We start from the raw sequence: 13012 nt of genomic DNA, 5'->3' as shown, positions 1-13012 counted from the left end.
GGTATTTGGTAAGAGCTGGTATCTGGTATCTGGTAAAAGCTGGCATCTGGTATCTGGTAAAAGAGCTGGTATATGGTATCTGGTAAAAATTGATTTATGGTAAAAGAACGAGTACAGGGTAAAACAGCTGGTATATGGTAAAAGAACTAGTACATGGTATCTGGTAAAAAGAGCTGGTGTGTGGTATCTGGTAAAAGAGCTGGTCCATGGTAAAAGAGCTGGTACCTGGTCCATGTAAAAAAAGAGCTGGCATATGGCAGGGCAGTATTAGACCATGACTGATGAGTGGAGACTTCGGTACAGACAGCATCCCACTATTACCTTCCAAATTTTGGGAACGACACTATGCTTTGATACACATCATCATTACAGAGCGTTAGGGAGCAGAGGGGACACCAGTGCCCTGCTGCTCAGAAGGGCGGGGCGGGGGAGGGGCTGGGAGTAGGGCTTGCCAGAGTGACCCAGCAAATGGGGCCTGATGCTAAGTAAGGGTCCATCTGGAGGAAGATGATTCCCCAGACACTTTGCACACGACTCTCCCCACTTGCCTGCAGTTACTTCAAAATCACAACAAGGTGTTTTTACTTACTCAGTGCTCCTCGGTGTCTTAAATTCTTAGGTCATGTCAGATTCCCAGGCCATTTCTGAGAGTTATGGTTACTGGGCAAAGATAAATAAATATCAGGTCCTGAAGGGGGCAGCTAGTTCCTGAGCAGGGGGGGAGGGGAGGCGGGACTGAGGGGGGCAGGGTGGCCTCCCAGACCCGGGGCGTGTCAGGAAGGACCTTGGTGCTGAACATATGCAGCCACGCACTGTAAATTTTTCATTTTATTCAAAGTTGGTACAGAAGTGCTAACATTTCCATAAAATAATTACCGTACTTCAGTTACAGGACGAAATACCACAGAAAAGAATATACTCGGCAAGAAGTGTAATTCATCTTAAATTTCCAAATACTTTTGAAGGCTGATGCAGCAGCTGGCAAAGGAACACACAGTACACAAGGAACAGTGTATTTTACAGTCAAGAGTGGAAACGGAGAGCTCTGAAGAATATCTGCTCTCTTCCTTTTTAAAAAAACAAAGTAACACTTTTTAAAACATTAAACCAAGATCATCCGTGTCTACAATTTTAAAAATCAAGATTGTACATAGTAGGTTAGAATAGTCAAGTTAGAATTGCCAGGGATAGTTAACAATTCTAAAGCTACCGCTGAAGCTGTATTTCTCTCCACCTGGAAATAACCGGATTTATAGCAAATTCTATTTTCTGCTTGCAACTAAACATTGTACAATGAGATGGACCCAATTAGTCAAACCTTTTTTTTTAAAAAAAGTGTTTTAAAAATTCTAGACAATTAAGGTACATTGGGAATCAATTCACAATTCAAATAAACCTCACTAAGAACTGGACAATTTTCATTTAGAATCACATTTGGTTCTACAATGCAGTAACTGACAAAATAACACGTGTACATCCTACACAACCCCAGCGCACAGGACTGGTCTCTTACAGAAAATCTGAACAAAGCATTAAGAGGCAAGACAGTGGGAAACATTTGTGTTTTTTTTTTCCATGTAGACATCTTTTAAAAATGCATTAATACTTACATATCAAAACTGCTAGATAAAAGCAGCAGTACTCTGCTGACATTTGGCTTAAAAATAAAATGAATGAAGCAATTTCACAGGATATTAGAAAAGGAATGGTTTTCTTCTTGAAGAAGACTACTAACTTTTGCACAGCAACTATTTTTGATATCCATCTTATCAAGAAAAGAACAGAGAGGGGAGAGGGGTGGAAGCACTTGGGAAGCATGGCACAGCTCCTAGGGGGTCGCCCACGCGGGTCTGGCCAGCGGAAAACGGAGTGTCCAAGCAGGAAGGAAGGGCAAGTGGCCGCTCTAGCTCCCAAGTCTGTTGGCAATCAACAAACCAAAGCCGAGCTGGCGGCAGGGTGGGGAAGCGGGGGCAGGGACTCCATACCATCACGTCACACGAATGTGTATGCCATTACTGGAAAAAAGGACAGAAAATAAAGCTTCTGCGTTGCAACAACCCCACAGAGAGGCCCGTGAGCGAGAGACTTGCTGGTCTGTTTGCCACTCGAAAGTCAGGAGTTCTCACAGTGAAAATTAGAAGATTCTAATTGTACATATTTACACGGCTAGGACTACTTTCCCCTAGACCCGAGTCCGAAGCAGTCTTCTTACAAACTATTTTCTAAACTTTAAAACAACACTTGAAGGGTACAAAATACCTCCTGTATAGGCTGAGCGAGTTGTAACTGGTTTTGCGTTATCATAGTGTTATAACCAAGGTGTTTCGCCCCTCGCCCGCAACACCTGCGGGTGTCCAACTAGGCTGCAGGGATGGCGGAGCCTTTTTTCCTTTTCTTGGCTGAAGAGAGGAAGGGAGCAGCTTTCCCTCCGGGAGTTCACATCAACTCTTCTCAAACATGTCACATGCAACCACACTTGCTGGAACCCTCATTTCACTATCAATTGGGTGGACCAAGTCTTTCCGGCAAGGCAGAGCGGGAGCAAAGGTAGTCACTTCACCCCCATCCTTTTCACGTAGGGGCAAGATCCAAGACAACTGGTAAAGGAACAAGTCCGGTGAACAAAGATGCCACAATGACACATAGAAGGAAAAAAAAAAAAAAGTCTAGTTCTTCTTCCGCACATGCATTCCACAAGTTCCTTCTAAATGGGACAGGTGACTTTCCCCTCTCCCCAGCCCTAGTCTCTAGTCTCTACTCTATTTCAAATTCTCTATTGGAAAGTGCTACCAAGTACATGAAAAAAGGAAGGTAATTTTGCCTCTTACACATGAATCTTCACAAAGATCATAAGGCAAGTAGCGTCTTCTGGTTAAAAATGTGAAAATTCTCCAAGTTTATCAAGTCCTATTTGATGGGAAGCAAAATTTACCTAAAGATTTTAATATTAAAATTCTTTAACGTTCAGAATATGGTGGGGGGGAAGGTATGTGATGGTGGTGGGATTGGTGTTCGAATATTAAATGTAATCAATTTTTATGAACAACTTCATAAAAATAAAATAATTTTTTAAATTCTTTTTTAAAAAGTAACTCTAAGGGCTCTACGGGTTAAAACAGAGGTTTGTGAAACCACTCCTTCCACTAAAGACCTGTCTTTCACCAATTTTTCATTCCAGACTCTAGCCAAGAGCCCAGAATCCCCGTTTTCCGCTAGAGACCCCAAAATAAAATGGTAGCATTGACCTTTGCAACCTATCTGCCATCAGAGTAACACTGGCTGGGTCAGATGACCACATGGACCCTCTGTCCAGGGCCTTCAGTCCTGGGTCCTCACCCACCACCCCAGACAAAAACAGCTGGTGGTCCAATGAGCCCTGTGCTTCTGACGTGTGCTTGACTGTGCTTTTCCCACCTTTTCCTCCCGTCTCCCGGGAAATGACATTATGCTATCACATTCCTGGGTATACATACAGCGACCAAACCCACACCACACACTCAAGGCATCTAAGCAACCATAGGACACAAAAGAAACAAAAATAGATGAATAAATAACACTTGAGTTGCAACAATTACTCAGTTCCCCCAGAACCTAAATAAAGGCTACATATAAAGTATGTAAATATAAATGTACTTTGTGTGTGTTTCCTATACTAGTTATAACACACTTCTAAACAGAGACACTGTAACAAATAAGAATTCTCTATCAAGGAAGGGAAGACTGTAAACTAGCAGGGTCAATATGGCAACTTGAAGGCACTAATACAAACAAGAGTATTTCAGAAAAGGGCATCATGGAATATCCCACAGATTGGCCGGTGCCAACATGAGCAATGGCAATGAGCTTACTTTCCACTTCCGTGGACAGAGCAACAACGAAAGGAAAATGGCATTCGGGAAGATTCCACTCCACTTCTCAAACACAGTGAGGCTGACGCACTGAGAGGTGGTCCCCAAACTTGGGACGGGTTTGTCCCGAGATGAAAGAAGCCAACACCCTTGATCCAGCAGCAACAGGGCGCGGGGCAAATTCATCATAAGAGAACAAAACTTGAGTGTCCGGCGTGGTTGTGGCCTACGTACCGTCAGCGGGCGCTGTCCCACACATGACCCTTCGTGGAGGAGCTCATGGGTTGTACACGGTCTGGAGTGGAGGGGAGGAAGGCCCCCTCCTCACTGACAGGAACCAGGCAGTGCTTTTCTGAGGGGAAGGCCACCACTGGCCCCACACTAAGGTTGATCTGGGGCCACTGTGCTTATTTCTTTGAGCATCCTTCTCTTAAAGACATACCATGAACCTAAGTAACCAAAGCAACGGACATGCCGTTACTTCAAAGCTACGATACTGGTTTAAGTCAAAAGATCTCAGGGCAGAGCATGGACTTCCCCTAACAAGTAAAGTGCATGAAATGAGTGACCGTACAGGTGCAGCAAACCTCTTTCTGTTTGTTTGTTTGATTTCCGAGTAGAAGTCTATGCCAGTGGTTAGCTAAGGCTGGGCGTTACCAGATAAATGGGACCCTTGGCCCCCAAGAACATCCTAACTCCCCTATTTCACCAAAGGGTTGGAGATGAAAACAAACATTATGGCCAATACTCACAATACAACTTCAGAGGGAATCAGCAGTTTCAGGCCACACTCCCAGCACCGGGGCTGGAGGTTTAGATGAAGACCCTTTCTGATGGAGAGTCATGGTAGGCACTGGGCTGGCAGAACCTACTCAAAGGTTACTCTGAGTCTGAGGAATCCTCGCCAGGGATGAAAGGAGCGGAGCATCTGCCTTGAGCAGAGGGGGAGTCTGAGGAGGGTGGACCTCAGCAGGGAGAGCTGTGAACTTCCCAGAGGAGCATCTGCGGGTGTGAGGGGGCCCAGCGAGAGATTCTACATCAGGCCCACCCAGACCCACGTGTTCCTCTACACGCTAACTTCTCACCTCTGACTCCGACACTGGCACTGCAGTGACACCATTTCACAGGGCCATGTAGGAATTGGAAGTCTTACGGGCCACTCAGTTTATAAAACAAACAAAAAAAAATTTTTTTTTTGAGAATCAAATGATTAAAATACTGAGGATGGGGCCAGAGCGATAGCACAGCGGGTAGGGCGTTTGCCTTGCACGCGGACGACCCGGGTTCGATCCCCGGCATCCCATATGGTCCCCAAGCACCGCCAGGAGTAATTCCTGAGTGCAAAGCCAGGAGTAACCCCTGAGCATCGCTGGGTGTGACCCAAAAAGCAAAAAAAAATAATAAAATAAAATAAAATACTGAGGAATGTTAGTGGACACCGAGCCCTTCTTGCTGGAATACAAACATGGCGGACTGACACACAAGCCTAAGGCTCCCTTCTGTGGACTCAAGTGTTCCAAACTGGGGCAAAGTAGCACCTTTTGTGCCCAAGTGGCAGGAAGGCTGAAGGTGACTGGGGTCAGAAGGGGGTTTTGAGAAGTGCTGAGGACAGAGGAACGGAAGTGAGCGACTCTCCGCGGACCAAGGAGGAGGACAAGGAGAAAGTGTCGCCCCTGGTGGTGGCGAGGGGAACTCACAGCAGGAATCTGTCTCCCTGACCAAGTCTGCTCAGGTCACGGGCCACTCTGCAGGGACAGAAGCCACTGACCCTCTAGCTCTCGGGCACCCCCCCCCCCCAGCGCGGACACCTGGAGGCATCTCCCCGCGGCCACATCCCTACGCCCTGGCAACCACTTTCCTCTCACACACACGGACACACTCAGGAGCTTCACGGGCCGCGGCTTCCCGGGTGGACTCACTCGCCGGCGACACTCGCGTCTCTCTAGGGAGGGGCCTCCTCCCAGCCGGCAGCCAAGATGAGTCAAATTCTAGAAAGTTCTGTGGCTCTGCTCCCACGGCTGCCGCCGGGGTGGACTCACGCGCGTCCCCCCACCAACACAAGAAGCTTGGATCGCCGGGGACTCTCGGCAGCTCGTGCACCCGTTTCCCCAACTCCTTAGGGAGGCTTGTGCTGGCAAACCTCTGATCGCCGAATAGACCAGAAGGGGTCTCTATACGTCTCGAACCCAGACCCAGGAACGCCAAGGTGTCACGTCTGGACAGGAAGACAAAGGGCCGAAGCGGGTAAGGAAGCAAACGGGCAGACGCCACCACGCAGGGGCCCTGACAGGGTCTCAGCTCTTGGCAGCCGTGGAGAGGATCAGCAGAGAACCACCGCTGGCTGCGCAACTAGAGTCTCAGCGGAGAGTGGGTTAGAGCAGCAGCATCGGGAGGCAGGCGGTGTAGACAGACCCTAAGAGGCTCACCAGGCCACGGTCTCCTCGGCCTCCAGCCCCAGAACCAGCTCTCCACACACAGCTTCCAGGACTGAAGGGGGCCCTCTCGTCACATGGGTGTCAGTCCCCGAGGCGGGGCCGTGACCCAGGCCTGCCTTTCCCGCGCCAAGAGACAAAGCAGCCCGCACACCAAGCCCAGGGGGCGGGGGCGGGGGGGCCCCCAGAGACCAGAGGTGCTGGATCGGAGGCGACTGCCTGGTGGTCCCCTAAGGAGGAGATGAAGAGGGAGTCCCTGGCCAGGACAGAGTGACCATGACAGGGCCTGGGGGGGGGGGGGAGGCTCAGCTGTTTCAAAAGCTGCAACAGCTTTTGTACCTCGGGATACTCTTCCATGGGCAGGGAAAGTGGGGTCCCGCCAGAAGCCAACAGCCCGTCCTGCCGAGAAAGCTCCTCTCGGCAAACCCTGAGACTGAGGCAGATCCGAGGAACAAAGAGCTGGGCCTGGGTACCACACGCCCAAGAGGCAAGAAGAGTTCCCTGCACTGCTGAGGACCAACCTCCTCCCATCACCTCGACTTGGTCACTTCAGCTAATGACGCTCAGGGCTCCGGTCCTGCTGCGGGCCAAGAGAAGGGTGCAGGACGCAGAGGCTCCTGTCTAGCGAGCAAGTTCCTGGGACCCACCTCGTCTAAAGGCCTAAGAGGCTCAAGACAGACCAGGCTCCATTGCACAGCACTCCCTCTCGCGGGGCCGACAGAGGAGTCCCCGGAAATGAACTCACTCCAGCCATGTGCACCCTTCTTCCAGCACTTTCTCTCGGGCTGGGAAGCATTAAGCAGGATGACAAACTTTGGGGACTGCAGTCTAAACCAAGACCGCCAACCCTAGCAGAAGCCATTCCCTATTCACAGACAAGGGCTCTCTTCGCCTGACCTAAGCTACACACAGACAGACAGACAGACACAAAATGATTCACCTTATGGATTCTACTAGGTCAACAACGGGGCGGGCTCGAAAAATTCCAAACTACCAGGACTCAACATTTGGGGGAGTAGGGGGCAGTATGCGGCCTCAGAACACCACTTAAGTCTGCTTCTGCCCTGAACAGGAGAGGTAAGAAGGCCGTCCGAACAACACCGACTGCATTGCTGAGTTATGTAAGCAACATCTTCAGAATAAAGAAATTGGAAAAGAAAAAAGAGGCAGAGGGATGGGTGTTGGAACACTGTATGACTGAAACTTAATCATAAACAGCCTTGTAAGGGTCTATCTCACAGTGATTCAATCAAAATTCTATGGGAGGGAAGGAGGGAAGGGAAAGAAAAGGAGGGAGAGGAGAGGGGAGGGGAGGGGAGGAAAGAGGAGGGGAGGGGAAGGGAGAGGAGAGTCCTTGCCAATTTGGAAAATTCAAGATCCTAATCCCCAAAGGTAAGGATCTCAAAGTTTCCTCTTGAGAAATAAGACCATCCCAGATGTGGACACTGAGTTTTCTGTTCCTGTCTTTGTAACCATGTACCCTTCAGCATGGCAGCCGCCCTAGGGACAATCCCTTATTTGGCCCCCAGGGTAAGAGGGAAATTAAGAGGAAAAAAAAAATAATTCTACCAGGCACTCTAAAGCTCTCAGAGGTCATGCGAGTCATACATAAACTGCTTTTTTCTCTACAGACCCAGCCCATGGAGGACCCGCCTGGAGATGCAGAGACATGATGCTACCTGGTTTCTGCAGTCAACTGTGGATTCTCAAGCCCATCCACAGGAAACTGGTTTAGGGAATGGGGGGAGGAGCGGGGAGAGGGGGGGATTAAAGTCATTAGGACGGAGTTTTGAGTTTTGAATGAAAAGCTACAAAAGTATCTTTTGAAAGTAACAACTTTCTCTAAAGAATACCAGCATAATAAAACCATGCAATTACAAAAGTATCAGAGACCACAGGAAACAAAGGCCAAAGAAAGTAGATACACAATTAGGTCCCTTCGACCTGTCCCGAGGCTAAAAGGACAGTGCTAGGTGCTCACAGACACAGAACAAGTCAATCTGTCAAGGTTTTTTCTCAAATATCTTTTGTCCTCTGCTGGACAAAGGAGGAAAATCAGCTTACAGAAAACAGACTCCCATCCACAAAAGCTGCATCTGGGTCCCCCATCCTGAGAGGGCGATACACAAACCTGTAGCCGCCCCCAGGAGACACGCTACTGAACCCAGAAGGGCTTGTTCCTGGCAGCTCTTAGGCTATCCCTTCCACGGCAATGCTCCAACATCCCCCGATGGCAAAGTACGCACTCTGAGTCCTGGTACCAATGGCCAGTGGTCACTCAAATGTCCTCATGCTCTCTGGGGCACTGTAAGCAGGAATCTATAGAGGCCATGTATAAATGACAAGTCTGGAATCTCAAGACGGAAACGTTCCCTCTGAAAACAATCTCAGCTTTATCATTAGCTCACCAAGAAAGATAAGCCAACATAAAAGCCGGTACTTATTTTCCCCCCCTCAACTATCTGGACCCATCGCAGAAGTTAAGACCCACTGAGGAAGGCATCTGGCTTCTAGAGGTGTCAGGGAGTGACCAACATAAAGCCAGAGAGTTAGTGGAATGTGTGGGACTGCCTGCTCGGCACTAATGCCCTTCAGGGGCTGTTTCCCCCCACTACAGCAATATCCTTAAATTTGGTCCCCAGATCTACAGATCACCGGCAATGTTCATTTTCCTCCCCCATCAGCTGCCAACAACACAATCACGACAAACATATATATGACATCAGATCTGGCGGTTGGTCCCGTATGGTTCACTTAAAACTTCAAAAAGGTGGGAGGGGGGGACAAAAAAGTGTGTGTGGCGGGGGTAGGAAGAACACGGAAGAGAACAGACCTTCCCCAGCATCCCTTATACTGCTCGTACCAGAGTTAGCTACGGGAGAACACTCATCTTCCTTCGTTTGGCAACCAGAATCCACAGGCTCAGGCTAACCAGACGGACCTGGCAAACTAACGTGTCCTGAAACTAGGATCCCTCAAGCACATGAGATTTTTCAGTACAAAATTGAATGTCTACTAAGTCCTTTTGTAAAAATCGTGGTAGACATTACAGAAACAGGAAGGACTCAGAAGGGAGCGAGTGCTCTACCTCTGGATAGAAAAAAAAAAAAAAAGGCTCCCAAGGTTTGGCAGTGCAGCCAGGACACCTGACCCCTGACCCAGGGCATCTCTGCACACGCTCTGCTGTCAGCGTTCCCCGACCATCTCTGATCGCACCTTACTTTGGTATGGAAAAAAATTTTTTGAAAAACCACATTTGCACAACTCAGTCCGTGAAACAACAAGTCTCGCTTCATTTCAGTGGAAAAGTGACTTTCACTCATCTCTGGGAAAATCAAGTCTTGCAAATAGATGATTTTTTCTTTTCTTTTTTTTTTTTTTTTAATTTTTTCCTAAGGAAAACCTGGCTAATACCTACAGCGTAAACAATGCCTGAGAGATGCAACAGTCATAGAAGTTTGTTGTCGCTGTGTTCCAAAGACCAGTCCATCTTAAGTTAGGGCCCCTCGGCTGTCCAGAGCTCAGAGGGAGAAATACACGAACATGAAGATGCCCAGGGAGCACACGGCGAAGAGCCCCCCGTTCAGGACCAGTCTCACGGTCGGGGGCTCCTCTAGCATCTGTAAACAGGCCGCCTCCTCGTCCATCAGGTCCCGCAGGCTCCTCTTGCTCACGCTCTTGCTCTTAAAGCCACAGAACCAATCTATGAACTTCCAGTAGCGCCCGCCCTCCTCGGGCTCCTTCTTCCTCTCCTTCTCCCCCATGAGTGCCGCCTGCCCGTTGGAGTAGGCATCCACGGGCGTCTCGGCCTCCGAGTGGCCGGCGGACGCGGCCGCGGCAGCCGCGGGGTTCCCCTCCTCCCGGCAGGCCACCAGCAGGTTCACGTCCTCGGGCTGCAGGCCCTTGAGGCTCTCCTCCGACTTGCCGTTGGGCAGGGTGGGGCTGCCTGCCTCGCCGCCTGCCTCGCCGCCCCGGAGGATGCGCTTCTCCTGCATCTTGTAGGGCTCGTCCTGGGTGGCGCGGCTCTCCTTGGCGGCCGCCGCGCCCCTCCGGGACCAGAAGGTGGTGGTGCGCGTCTGCTCCTTGGTGGGGGGCGGCGTGAGCAGGCTGACGATCACCGTGATGAGGCCCGTGACCCAGAAGAGGGCCGTGGCCACGTACATGTAGTGGACGTCCTTGATGAAGGCGGGCCGGTCGTCGGGCTGGTCGCACTCGGGGGCCCGGTAGATAAACGCCAGCGTGAGGCGGACGGCCCCGAGGACGAAGCCCGCCATGCCCCCGTAGAAGGCCCCCTGCTCGTTGCAGCGCTTCCAGAAGATGGCCAGCAGGAAGAGGGCGGCCACCGGCGGTGTCAGGTAGTCGGCCACCTCCTGGATGTACAGGTACATCTGGCCGCCCTGCATCTCCACGATGATGGGCACCCAGGCGATGCTGATGACCACCATGAAGGCCACGAAGATGCGGCCCACGATCATGAGCTCGCGGGAGCTGGCGCTCTTGCGCACCAGCTTGTACACGTCGAGGGTGAAGATGGTGCTGGCGCTGTTGAAGATGGAGTCCAGGTCGCTCATCAGGGCGGCGATCATCACGGCCATCATCAGCCCCCGCAGGCCCACGGGCACCAGCTTCATCACCAGGCGTGGGTAGGCGATGTTGGAGCAGCCGGCACGGCTGCCGCACACCTGCACGCAGTGCTCGGGGTTGATGCACGCCAGGTCGTCCGTGAACAGGATCCTGGAGATCATGCCCGGGACGACGATGATGAACATGGGCAGCAGCTTCAGGAAGCCGGCCATGAGCGTGGAGCCCTTGGCGTGGGCAATGTTCTTGGCCGCCAGCACCCGCTGCACGATGACCTGGTCAGCGCACCAGTACCACACGGACGCCGGGGTCTGGCCGAGCACGAAGCCGGGCCAGGGCACGTCCTCGTCGGTGGGGTCCCGCAGCATCTTCAGCGCGTCCTTCTTGGGGTCCACGTTGCAGGAGTTGGTGTTGGAGAGGTTGTACGCCAGCAGGATGCGCGTGACGTTGGGCGAGGCCAGCATGTACCGCCGCTTCACTTCCTCGAACCCGCCGACCTCCATCATGCTGATGACCATCAGCGTGAGCGCCCCGATGATCATGAGCAAGGCCTGCAGCGTGTCCGTGTAGATGACGGCCACCAGGCCGCCGGTGACCGTCAGCAGGGCGGTCATGCCAATGAGCAGGATGACGGACACGTACAGGTTCCAACCCAGGGACTCCTGGATAAAGAGGGCCCCCGAGTACAGGTCCACGGAGAGCTTGGTGAAGATATAGAGAATCAGGGACAAGGCCGCGAAATAGACCTGAATTCTATGGCCACCGAATCGCTTGGACAAGTATTCGGGCATGGTGTAGACCCCCGACCGGATGTAAATGGGAATGAAGACCCAGCCCAGAAGTTGCAAGAGCAGCAAGGCATTGAACTCCCAGGCGCCCACCGCGAATCCACTGGCCGCTCCAGATCCGGCCAGCCCAATGAAGTGCTCGCTCCCAATATTGCTCACAAACAGAGAGGCACCGATCGCCACCCAGGTCATCGAGCGCCCCGCCAGGAAGTAGCCGCTCACGGTGCTCCTATTAGACTTCCACATGGCAAAGAAACCAATGCCCATCACCAGGATGAAGTACAGGGCCACTATGGCAATGTCTGCTGTCTCCAGGACAGCCCTCATGTTTGGTGACTCTGCAAACGAGCGTCCAGTGACAGAAGAGTCCGACTTTAGTTACTCATTCGTCACCCCAGCCCGGGCTGGGACGCGGTAGGGGACTGAGCTACACAGAGCCAACACAGCAGGTCAAAGTCTTTGTCCTTTGGTTTGCTGTCTTGATGGCGGTGGCTGTGATAAACTCTGAAGGAGTTCAGGTTTAAATTTTCCTCCGCTTCTTAATGGGGCTCGAGAACTTAGCTCGTGCTCTTACTCCACTCTCCACAAGACCATCAGCATTTACTCAGGTGCTGGAGGAGAAATTCTGAGTTGCAGCTAAGTCTAGTGAAGCCTACTGTACCAACCCTGCAAGGCAGCAAAGACAAAAGACAAAGATTGAATTAGAGGAGGGGCTCACCACGCGCTTAGGACACTTTCAGCCTAGCAAATCGGCGCAACAAGACAAATTTTTTTCTTTCTTTCTTTCTTTTCTTTTTTTTCTTAAGAGGGTGGGGGGTGGGGAGGGTGCAGGGACTGTTGAAAACATGCTTCAGTTCCACAGGACAAGAACCATACCATCAGAGCTGAAACAAAGTCAGTGAGAACATTTACCGTTTGGCGAGAAAGGAAAACACGTCCACGTCTCACCGAAGAGGCCTCGCTCTGAAAACTAAAGCCCGTGGCATGCCGGCCACCGGGCTCACCTCAGCACAGACGGGGCCATCTGCAAGCACTTCCGGGAGGGGGAACGCTGGTGACAGATGAGTGAGGAGAGCCTCTTCAACTGCCAATTGCTGGAACCCTCCCTCCCTCCCCCACCCAGGAGACAGGCAGAGGCGGGGGCTTCTGCCAGGTGCTATCATGAACACCCCCCCCATCCACCCACACACAACCCAAAAGCCAGGTTACCGCTTAATCCGTGCAAATATACAGTTCGAAAATGTCCCCAAATTCCAACTACCGAATGTCTTTCTATGCCATCAGATAGTAACCCAGGAACCACGAAGCCCTGTCCTAAAGGGGCACTGGAACATTTGCTAGCCCCCCATCCCCTGCCCCCACC

General features: G+C 51.4%; 2 protein-coding genes across 4 annotated transcripts in view; both read right to left on the bottom strand.

Moving 5' to 3' along the window:
• MRPS6 (mitochondrial ribosomal protein S6) overlaps nt 1-13012 on the bottom strand; it is a 68473-nt gene that overhangs the window by 36779 nt on the left and 18682 nt on the right. The gene's annotated exons all lie outside the window — the stretch shown is intronic.
• Nucleotides 814-13012, bottom strand: part of SLC5A3 (solute carrier family 5 member 3) — a 30824-nt gene continuing 18625 nt past the window's right edge. For 2 of the 3 annotated variants that reach the window (XM_055124992.1, XM_055124993.1), the window contains exon 2: nt 814-12315. In XM_055124992.1, the coding sequence (XP_054980967.1) occupies nt 9802-11976 (2175 nt within the window). In that variant the 5' untranslated portion in view covers nt 11977-12315 and the 3' untranslated portion in view covers nt 814-9801. The remainder of the gene's footprint in view (nt 12316-13012) is intronic. The other variant, XR_008628431.1, reaches the window with a different exon arrangement.

The sequence above is a fragment of the Sorex araneus genome, chromosome 2, assembly GCF_027595985.1.
Source record: "Sorex araneus isolate mSorAra2 chromosome 2, mSorAra2.pri, whole genome shotgun sequence".
Classification (NCBI taxonomy): Eukaryota; Metazoa; Chordata; class Mammalia; order Eulipotyphla; family Soricidae; genus Sorex; species Sorex araneus.
This window is presented reverse-complemented; position numbering and strand designations above follow the sequence as displayed.